At 38.9% G+C, this 11577-nt stretch overlaps 1 protein-coding gene across 4 annotated transcripts in view; it reads right to left on the reverse strand.

Annotated features, from left to right (window-relative positions):
- Positions 1-1190: 1190 nt before the first annotated feature.
- Positions 1191-11577, reverse strand: part of MALT1 (MALT1 paracaspase) — a 56520-nt gene continuing 46133 nt past the window's right edge. For 3 of the 4 annotated variants that reach the window (XM_034995873.1, XM_034995872.1, XM_034995874.1), the window contains 7 exons: positions 10999-11176; positions 10151-10225; positions 9677-9804; positions 7372-7521; positions 4929-5086; positions 3714-3839; positions 1191-2657 (listed from right to left, as the gene is read on the reverse strand). In XM_034995873.1, the coding sequence (XP_034851764.1) occupies positions 2217-2657; positions 3714-3839; positions 4929-5086; positions 7372-7521; positions 9677-9804; positions 10151-10225; positions 10999-11176 (1256 nt within the window). In that variant the 3' untranslated portion in view covers positions 1191-2216. The remainder of the gene's footprint in view (positions 2658-3713; positions 3840-4928; positions 5087-7371; positions 7522-9676; positions 9805-10150; positions 10226-10998; positions 11177-11577) is intronic. The other variant, XR_004677602.1, reaches the window with a different exon arrangement.

An 11577-nucleotide genomic window follows, 5' to 3' on the forward strand; every position in this document is an offset into this window, starting at 1 on the left:
CAATGATGTTAGGTGTGGACTTTTTATAGATGCTCTTTATCATATTGAGGAATTTCCATTTTATTCCTAGTTTGTTAAGTATTTTTATCATGAAAGGGTACTGACTTTTATCAAATGTTCTTTCTGCAACTGTTAAGACAATTCAGTCAATGTAGTAATTTTGTCCTTTATGAACATGGGACAGTTGATTCTCATTATTTGAGTCTGTATTTGTGAATTTACCAACTTATTTGTAAAATTTGTTTGTAATCCCCAAATCAAAACTGTCAACACGGGGGTGCCTGGGTGGGTCAGTCATTAAGTGCCTGCCTTCGGCTCAGGTCATGATCCCAGGGCCCTGGGATCGAGCCCTCCATCGGGCTCCCTGCTCCGCGGGAAGCCTGCTTCTTCCTCTCCCACTCCCCCTGCTTGTGTTCCCTCTCTCGCTGTGTCTGTCAAATAAATAAATAAAATCTTAAAAAAAAAAACCAAACTGTCACCACTTCTGTGATCATTCATAGGTATGTGCAGACCCATGAAAATTTTGAGTTTCTCCATATGCATCTTCCCAGCGGGGGCGAACAAGACAATGCTTTTGCCTTCCTGTTTCAGCCCCCACCCCCAGACATGACCAGAAGATGAGGGGGCGGAGGCAGGGCTGTGAAAGCTTTGGCTCTGGGGCCAGTTGGACGGGTATGAATCCCAACTCTGGCAGTTATTAGTGGGGTGGCGTGACCTCAGGAAGGTCACTTAATGTTTCTGAACCTCATTTTCTCTTTTGTAAAATAAAACAGTATATCAGGATAAATTGTTTTCAGGATTTAAGATTATAATCTACTTGACATATGAATACACACACATTTCCCCTAGGAGCAATGGCTCTGCATTCACTAGTTCGGTATTCACAGCGACTTCCTAGACTGTAACCACTGTGAATAACGAGAATCGTTTGCATAGGACATGGATTTTTGGATGTTAAACAACCCTTGCATTCCTGGGACAAATCTTACTTGGCCGTGGTGTATAATCCTTTTCATATGTTGCTAGACTCAGTTTGCTAGTATTTTGTTGACGACTTTTGAGTCCCTTCACGTAACAGATACTGATCTTTGGTTTTCTTGTGATGTCTTCACCTGGTTTTGCATCAGGGTAATACTGGCTTCATAAAATGAGCTGGGAAGTGTTCTCTCTCCTTCCATTTTTGAGGAGAGTTTGCAAAGGACTGGTGCTAATTCTTTAAATGTTTGGTAGAATAGAGCAGTGAAGCCATCCGGGCCTGGTTATTTCCTTTGTGGAATGTTCTAAAATTACTAATTCAATATTTTTGTTACTGGCAGTTGCCTTTTTAACTTGCTTTAGGTAGGACAAAAGGTGGTAAGATTCTCTTTTAAGGCCAGTAAAATTCATTAAGAAAATGTTATCAAGGAAGACATATCCAGTGTTTGTAAGATTCAATAAGCAGCTGCCAAGATTATCCAGTAGGAGAATTATCTTGCTGTCTTGCTCTAACAGAGACAAATATTTCATCACCTCTCCATGTGCTTTCATGGCCTTAGGAACAAGAAACTTCAGCCTGTTCTACATAAGATTTATATACAAACATCTTAACTAACACTTGCAGTAAAGTCCTATAATCACAAATTAAAGTTTGTACATTTCTAGATTATATACAGACATGCATATTCATATATTATCTTTAAATTTATCTACAAACATAATACCTATCTCAGAACCTGTCGGGAAGGCAGTGTGTAGTGGAATAAACACTGGAACAGAAATCTGGAGGTCTCAGTTCTGGGGCCAGCTCTAACGTAAACAAGATGCCTCAATCTGTTTCTCCCACTGATGAAACGAGGTTAAGCCTGATGATCACCAAGGTTTTTTTTCCTGATCCTAAAAATACAATGACTTACTCTACAATGCCATTCCCATTGTACTTACTTCAGAGTGCTCAAAATGAAAATATTTTTGCTATAAACACATAAACATATACCCACCCATCCTTCATTCTTACAGAACAAGTCAACCAATTCACCAACTCTTAGAAGAGAACAAAGAGGAAGTCCGTGGGTAATATAATTCCAACACCTCAAAGTCCTGGGTTTGCCAGGAAATAGCATGACTAATCTTCTCTCTGTACAAAATACGTATTTGCTTTTTCATAATGCCTCCCATCATGTCACTGCTGTTGCATATGAGGCTTCTAGTAATTACGATAACTTCCAAAAACAAGGAGGTCACTTTTCAGAAATCCGGAGCCCCTCAGAGAGACTGAATGGCATGTCATCAGTTGTCTCCACCGGCACGTTGCTCCTACCAAACTGGCATGGATAATGGTGGGTGTGGTGACTTGAAATGAATCCATCTGCCATCCGGCTGCAGTGACAGCCATCTGAGGGCAAGACGTTACTGGAGTTACCAAGGTGCGAATGGTAAACACCGTGGAATGAGTCTTGAGTCGAGTGGTAATGGCCGGCTCCCGCTGAGGTGGATGCCGAGCTCTGGTAAGGGCCATTACACATAATACAAGTTTGGAAGCAAGTCTTCCTGCCCAAACCTCGGTGAATGTCCAGTTTGGCAATGAGGGGTTTCCCAACATTCACCTCCTGCTTCTCCTCTACGGTATCTTCCAATCCTGAGTACTGATATGACAGGCAGACTGTGAAGATCAGATGTTCCTGAAAAGGAAAAGAATTATTTTTATCAACCGTGAAAGCATATCAATCATAGAGTAATACTGACAAAAACAAATACACACGTGATCACACAACAACAACACACACTCTCACTCCCCTTTCCCAGGTTCCAAATCCTCAAGGCTCGTTTGCACCTTCCCCACACGAAGAAAGGCCAGCTATAATCACCTTCCCTTTCCCTCATCCAGTACTTAAAGTTCTTGCTACTGACAGAAGCCAGAATCACAGAGATCTTGTACTGTATTCCGGATGAACAGTTTAAAGGCATCTTCCAAGTAGTGGGGTTTGGGAAAATTACCCTTCCCTACTAGTGGAGATGGAGAATGATCCTTTAATGAAGAAACCTGGCTTTACAGCTATGCCAAAAGTTTAGCTGTTTTAAAAAACATGAAATAATAATCCACAGTCCTAGGTGGAGAAGTATAACTGAATCAGATCATAAGGTTATTTCAAAGACAAAGGAGACTGTAGGTAAGATTAGCTATAAACAGGGTGACAATAGTCTGTCTTTTGTTCCTTAACTAGGAGATGATTATTTGGAGATGCAAAGGTATTTAAAAGCAGACTATGCAGGCGCCTAGGTGGCTCAGTCCTTACGCGTCTGCCTTCGGCTCAGGTCATGATCCCAGGGTCCTGGGATCGAGTCGGGCTCCCTCCTGGAGGGGAAGCCTGCTTCTCCCGCTCCCACTCCCCCTGCTTGTGTTCCCTCTCTCGCTGTGTCTCTCTCTGTCAAATAAATAAAATCTTAAAAAAAAATAAAAAATAAAAAATAAAAGCAGACTATGCTCTTTATTTCTAACTTTTCAACAATATGGAGACTAATCACATGTACTCTCACACAAAAATCCTCAGGCCATTACCAGGGACAGAAGAGAATATGACCAGGGCCACTGATAAGACTCACTGTGTATCACTTATCTCTACTTCAATTTAATACCCAGTGAAGCAGTTCATCTATAAACTAATACAACTGTCACATGCCAAAATGAATTTTCACTTTCATAAAGTCAGTAGTTAATAAACAGGAAAAGTATTAACCTTTAATTTTTGCAGCGAACTGAGCCTAGTGTAGAGGCAATGCTTGGGAAGATCCTTAGATACTAAATAGCTGCCAGTTTCTTCAGGCGTCCCTTTATTTGCATCTTTTGGATCAATATCTAAGTCCTGTGAAAATCAGTGGATGTTATTAATGAAATCAATTAAAGTCACAACATTGTCTATGACAGTAAAATATCTTAACAGGTATTGTCCTCTTATGAATTTTGGCCTGAATAGGTAAGCCCATAGACAGGACTAAAGAAATAATAAAAACAACATTTTAGAGTATAACAGGAATTCCAAATTCTGCACAGATACACTTAAAAAGTTAGCTCTGCAAGGATAGTTACTTTCAAACTATCCCTACAAACACTTCTTAATCCTCTCAAGCTTCCTTTTAAGTTCCAGCCCCGTTAGACTGTGACTCCTGGATTCTCACCCTGCTCACTCATCACTTTTGGGAAGGTGCGGGCGGATTTATATGATTCATATATTTAAAAAGAATAAATGGACATGTACAAGCAGTCCTTCCCTTTTCCTTCTTTAAGAGCCAACCCCTGGGTAAGAGCGGGAGATCTGTTCTGGAACGTCTGAGAGAAGGCCTCAGGCTCTGCCCTGCCCAATGCCCAGGAGGCCCATCTGAGTCCAGCGCTGTTACGGCTGGTAGACAGACCTGTCTAATTCTGGGGTTCAGTGCTGGACCATTTGCTCTCACACTAAGCAGTGTCCTCCATGAAGTCTTTATCAGTAGCAAAGGTGATGTTCTGGATTTGTCTTGCTCCTTGCTTACTTCTCAATTTACTACACTCATGTAGGAAAGAGGGGTATATTTATTGGCTTCTTTAGGCCAACATGAAATAAATATCATATCTTAATTTACGGAAAAACAGAACTAAATTTCTATGCTTCCAATATACTACCATGTTACTTCTTCATATTTGATACCCTACTTAGGGTAAAGGAAATTAAAGGCTTCTTTCCTGGGTGAACTTTAGACATTCCTAAATTTGATAAATTTAAGGTATTTTAGGGATTAGTTTTTAAATATTTTCACCATTGTTACTAAAATACAAATAAATATTTATATAAATGGAATATATAGGTATTCGTATTTCCCTTACATTCACCATCAACTTTAAGTTTCCAAATGTTTAGTCTTTAGTAAGTGAGGCTACACTGTGCTATTCTGGATCAAAGAAGAAAGGGGGCTCTTACAAGAGGAAAATCGGTGACATACGCATCGCACATCAGTACGTCGGGTGGCTTGTGGACTATGCTTGTGTAGATGATCATGACGTTGGAGAACTCGGCGGCAAACCCGAGCTGAATCTGAACACCGCACTGAAATTTAAGACACATACTTTCTGGGAGTTCTGAAAAAGAGCAAAAAGAACAACTTACAAATAATCCCTTGAGGAGCGCTTTGGTAAGTTTTCTGTTAAGCAACGGACAATTGTTCTTTATGGGGCAAAATAACAGTGAGAGCTTTTGCTTTCGCTTAAAAATGTTCTATAACTAACACATTGTTCAAAGACACACAAACACACATGCATGCACTTAAAGAAAGAGAAAAAGCCCCACATTCTGCTGGTCAAGCAAATAAAAATCTTTCATTTACTATTTCCTTCCAGTTCTCGTCCTTCTGCATATGTAATTTTTACAGTGGTAATCAAAAGTATCCATACAATTGTAGGTAACTTTTCACCGTTGCCTCAATCTTCATGAAAATAGTTTTTAATAAAGCATAGTGTCACTGAATATTTGTTACTCTGAACAATTCCACTACTCTTGAATATCTGTAATATTTCTGGGTTTTATTATTTTTCTATCATAGTCAGTGTTTCTTATACATATGTACTTAATGCTTAAACATTATTAGATATAGTTGCTCGATGGTTCCTCACACATGTGATGTTCTCCATTTATACAGAATATAAATAGATTTCACCATAACATTTCCAAAATGAAGTAATATTAATTTTCAAAGTGTTTACCTAGTTGATGGGATTAAAAAGGAAAAACTACACTATCATAATTTTATCTTCTCTAATTACTTAAGCTTACCATTTTCTATATTTATTTCTTAATTATTAATATATTCTCAATTGTGTAGGCTGAATTTGCATCCTTTGATGATTAACTGAGGCAGTTTTTTTTTTTTTTTAAGATTTTATTTGACAGAGAGAGACAGTGAGAGAAGGAACACAAGCGGGGGAGTGGGAGAGGGAGAAGCAGGCTTCCCACTGTGCAAGGAGCCCGATGTGGGACTTGATCCCAGGACCCTGGGATCATGACCTGAGCCGAAGGCAGACGCTTAGCCATCTGAGCCACCCAGGCACCCCTAACTGAGGGAGTCTTAATGTTTTTCCTTTTACCATTTTGCATGAGCTCTTTAACATAAAAAATGCCAAATCTGTTACAAAAAAAAGTGCTCTCTTTCCAAACTACTCCACATCTCTAGAGCCTGTTTGCCTTTGGTAAGATGACATTTACCCATATCTAAAAGATAAGAAATAAGTATTATTTTAAGACCACAATCTTTTCATTATGTTTTAAATATTTAGGCCACGAACTCTCATGCAAATGCAGTTATGTTCTGAGTATCACTCATTCACTCACTCACTCAACAACAATTTTACTGAACACCTACTATGTGCCAGGCATGGTTCAAAGTAATGAGCAAACTGAAAAATACTGGACCAGCCCACGTCTAAAGTTTCTTTTTTTTTTAATTTGAAGATCTAATTGGCTTTATTAGGCAATTCATGAATTGGGCAGCATCTCATCCACCAAGTAAAGAGACGCTCCCTTAGTTTCATTTCATAAAAGGTGTTTTTTTACTATTGATCTTTACCACCATGATTTTGTTACTGTTGTTGTTTAGAGGTTTTTTAAAGGAAAAGAATCAATTTCAATTACTTATCCAATTATCTGGAAAGCCAAGACAATATATTTATGGCATTTTATATTTTAATGTGCTTTAACATATCTAACCAAAAATGTATCTTAGAGAACAGACTATTATGAAAAGAAAGATATTATATAGAAGTTCACCAAATACAATTTTCAACTATCTACAATAAGGGATTCACCATACAGATATTTGGGACTCAGAGAAAATCCAAAATCTTCATTTCAGTCAATAATTTAAACTTACCTTTTCACTAAATCACATAGAATTACCAAAGGTAATTAAGTTATAGATATGATTTCCACCTCACCTTCTCTTTTCTTGCTCACCGACTCACTTATTCAAGAGTTGAAAAGAGAGAATACTAATACTGATGAGCAGATAGTATTTACTGACCAGCATGCTTGTCCCTTTACATGTGTGATAGCATTCAGTACCAACAACCCTCCCAAGTATTATTTCTTATCCCCATTTATATATAACATGTTTATCAAGTGGTAGAGACAGGATGAGAACCCAGGCCTGTCTGATTTTTCAAATAGCATACTTCCAACAGCTCACAATATAATGCAATCTAAGGGACTGTATATTAGATAAGTTGTTTAGTTTTGGGTTTGCCCACCAGGCTAAAATGTTTTCACCACAAAATTGAGAGGAAAACTATTTATCCAGGAGGAAAAAAACCTCCTTCATGATTTAATACAGTATGTTATAGAAAAACCTCATAAGAACCAGGCTTCACCATACCATGTGCTTTGGCCCACTGCAGATTCCGTACCAGAGACTCCGCAGAATATGCTGTTCCCTGAATTGGGTCAGTAAGTGCTCTCTTTTCAGACAAGCTACTCCGAATCTCTAGAGCCTGTTTGCCTTTGGTAAGGTGACATTTACCCATATCTAAAAGATAAGAAATAAGTATTAAGACCACAATCTTTTCATGTTTTAAATACCTAGGTCAAGAACTCTCCTGCAAATCCAATTATGTTCTCAGTATCACTCACTCATTCAACAACTATTTTACTGAACACCTATTATGTGCCAGGCAAGGTTCAAAGTAATGAACAAACAGAGAAAAATATTGGGCCAGGCCACTTCTAAAGACCCCCCTTTTAGCTTTTATCTTCCATAATTCTATTATCATATCCCTAATATTCTAAGCCTTAAAATTCACGAAGAACTGAAAGTATACTTTTTTTTTTTTTTTAAGATTTTCATTTGAGAGAGAGAGAGAGAGAGAGAACAAATGGGGGGGGGGAAGGGAGAGAGAGAGAAGCAGGAAGCCCGACATGGGGCTCGATCCCAGGACCCTGAGATCATGACCTGAGCCAAAGGCGCTTAACCAACTGAGCCACCCCAGGTGACCCTGGAAGTATATTTCTTTACTGAAAGGGTAGCCATGATAATTTTATGTCTATACTCTGTTGAGAAATACATGTATCTAGTAAACAAATGACTACTTATCTATGAAAAAGGTAAGATATCATGCCATCTTTACCTCAGATATTTTTAAGAAAGGAAATAATATGTTATAACCACTGATATGGCTAAAGCACCACCACTCCTCTCCCCCGACTCAAAATAACCACTATCCAATGTAGTATATATATTCTCATGCATATTTTAATTTTCACTCAGGCACAGGCACTGGCAAGTAGTTTATGCTAATGTTTTAGTTTTTTTTTTTTTTTAAAGATTTTATTTATTTATTTAAGAGAGAGACAGATATAGCGATAGAGAGCATGGGCTGGGGAGGAGAGGGAGAAGCAGGCTCCCCGCCGAGCAGGGAGCCTGATGCGGGGTTTGATCGCAGGATCCTGGAATCATGACCTGAGCTGAAGGCAGACGCTTAACTAACTGAGCCACCCAGGCGCCCCTAATGTTTTAGGTTTTGAACGTAACAAAAATGTTATGCTACATGCATGCTCTATAATGTGTTTTCATTCAACATGTTTTAGGCAAAGACTTGTGACTATTGATAAATGTCAATTTAAATTTACAAAGCCATATATATCATATTCTTTAATATGAACAAATTACAGTTTCTCTTACTTCTGTATATATTATTAATTATTAATAAATAAAGTTATAAAGTAATAATATCTGGTCTTTGGTATGTAGTTACTTATCTGGAAAAAACAGAAGTAAAACTAAGATTCTTAAATAGAAGAATCTATTCTTAAATAGAAGCCAAATATAAAAACCAGATAAAAGCAGAACTTTTCCGGTTGAAGCAGGATGGAGGGAGGAGGTCAAAGCTCTGGCTGGCTATGTTAAATGGGAAAGTGGTTAAGTCAGGTGATCCAGCTAAAAGATCTACACTGATAAAAACATGAAAATAAACAAAGTGACTCACAGCTCTTAGTGAAACACTCACATACCTTATACTCCACCTGCCATCTTTGGAACACCCATGAAACTCCATTTCTCATGGGCTGGTTTGCAAAAGGATTGCCTTTTGGCATGGCTTTTAAAATGGCATTTCAAAAAATACCTGGCAGTCTACCGGGATAATAGGATATACTTGTTTGGCACCTGACAGAAGCATAACATTATCCCAAGAAGGAAAGGGAACAGAAGGAAATGGAAGACATGATGTTAGCCCTCTAGGGTCATGTCCCGAAAGCAGAATTTAAAAACCATTAAGTCCATCAAGAAAAAAATGAACCCAGCCTTTTCCACCCGAATCTCAAAATTTCTGCAAAGTTGGATCTGTCTGATCCTGGGAGAGGCTGCTCTCTGGACAAGGTTTTCTGCAAACAAGCTGACAGGGCTGCACCAGGCCCGAGGCAGAGATGAGGCACAGAGCTCTGAGGATGAAACTTTACTGATTTCAGCCATGCCCGGGACCAGCCTTGCAGCTCGAGTCATGCTGTATAGTTGGTGCAAAGCTCAGTCACCAGGAAGACGAGGAGGAAGGAATGAAACAGGAGTGCTGAACGTTCTAGAAAAAACTGTTTTATCAAAATACATACTAACTCCAAACCTGCACAATAACAGTAGGAATAAAATAATTACCAGAGAACCCTGAGTAGCTTTCTCTTTTTTATTTTACCTTCTGCAACTTCATCCAGTAACACAGTAATTTTCTTGTCTTCTAATAATCTATCTTTTAAAAATTTCATGAAAATTCCATTTGCCAACCCAGAATGCTGGATTTCAAAGGCTTCTGCTCCTTGACACCTTAAACACAGCAAAAAGACAGAAATTTTTTAAAAAGTAAACACTTGCCCCATGGGGCTTGTGTAAACACTGATGAACCTCATTTGCTTCTCTGCCTCTCGCATGACACCCTCATTACAGAGCTGACCTTTCAGCAGGAGCTAAATGCTCTGGGGCTTAGTAAAAAGAAGATGCCGAGACGTGAGGAGCTAAAGGCAATTATTTAACTCATTTATCCTTTCAAGAGTATCAAGGATGGAAATTTATGCCTACATTTCTATGGATATATCTAGGCTTCTAATCTATAACCAAAAAGAAGTCATCGAAAAATGAAGGTATCTCAAACAGGAATGTAAAACCTCCTTACGTGGCGTATCCAAACACAATATTGGCGGTGACTTTTAGCGCGTCCAAGATTGGGATGGTGTCATCATAGTCATTTCTGTTTAAAAGGGAGGAGGGAGAAGGGCAGACACAAATGTGAAAGAAGTTCAACAGCATTTTAAAGAGAGCATAAATAATAATGAAGAGGTGAAATCTGATAACACTAATCTATTATACATAATTGAAGATTATAGATTCAAAATTCCTTTATCAAATCAGGTACATATTTACCCCAAATAATCTAGGGCTCCTCTGCTGTTGAGACAGCAGACAGTCACATCATCTTTTCTCTGGTTAGCTTTAAAACTGGAGTTACATCTGAACTCTAGCACTGGTTTCTGATCGGTAAATGCTGAGCAAGCACAAAACTGTATTTCTGAGAGGAATAATCACTGGTTCTGTTTCTCAGTAACCCAGTGACAAACAGCTTCAAACACCTGGTCTGGCTACACTTTCTGTATCTGCGAGACCAGGACTGACAGAAGCCCCACCTCTATGCGGGCTGTTTCTGTCCATTTCTGGAGAAATAACTGCAGTGATGACTAGAGACATCTACAGGCATTCTGAAGAGCTGAACCTTCTGGGGTATGAATAAATACCCATACCCTTCAGTTCCTCACTTTTGTTCTATAACAAATAGGAAAAAGGTTAACGTAATTAACTACATATAGAGAAAACCTATTTCCTCCTAGTTTCCTTCTTGGTCAGCTTCAATCTCACAGTTACAAACTCACAAGCTTAAGTGCTTCTTGGCATTCCTAGGTTTCGCTGTCAAGGCTGATATTTACCTAACGTCCACGAGCTTTGTTGAACAAAGATGAGGCAGTTTACCTTTTCCTACACATGTCCAACAAGAACACGTTAAGTCCAGTTTCCTTTTCTTGCATCAATTTCAGTATATTTTGTACACACAGACAGTTTTCAGACCTGTATGGATTTGGAGCATCAACAGGGACCATAAAGCTGTTGCCGAAGTTTTCATAACCATGCCCTGCATAATATAATAGTCCTGGAAAGGAAAACGGAGGAGGTAAACATTAATTCTAAACTGCACTCTGAACATGCATGTAGCACGCTTTAGGGAAAAAACCAGACTCTGTTTTCTTAAAGTTAACGCAAGCTTATTTAAGGATACCCAATTATAAAAACAATGTTAACTAAATTCGAAGACAACAGTCTTCAAGTACTGTATTTTTTTTTTTTTAAGATTTTGTTTATTTATTTGACAGAGGGAGACACAGCGAGAGAGGGAACACAAGCAGGGGGAGTGGGAGAGGGGGAAGCAGGCTTCCCGCGGAGCAGGGAGCCCGATGTGGGACTCGATCCCAGGACCCTGGGATCGCGATCTGAGCCGAAGGCAGGTGCTTAACGACTGAGCCACCCAGGCGCCCCAAGAAAAGATTTTTTAAA

This window comes from Mirounga leonina, unplaced genomic scaffold (genome assembly GCF_011800145.1).
Source record: "Mirounga leonina isolate KUSES-001 unplaced genomic scaffold, KU_Mleo_1.0 Mir_93, whole genome shotgun sequence".
Lineage (NCBI taxonomy): Eukaryota > Metazoa > Chordata > Mammalia > Carnivora > Phocidae > Mirounga > Mirounga leonina.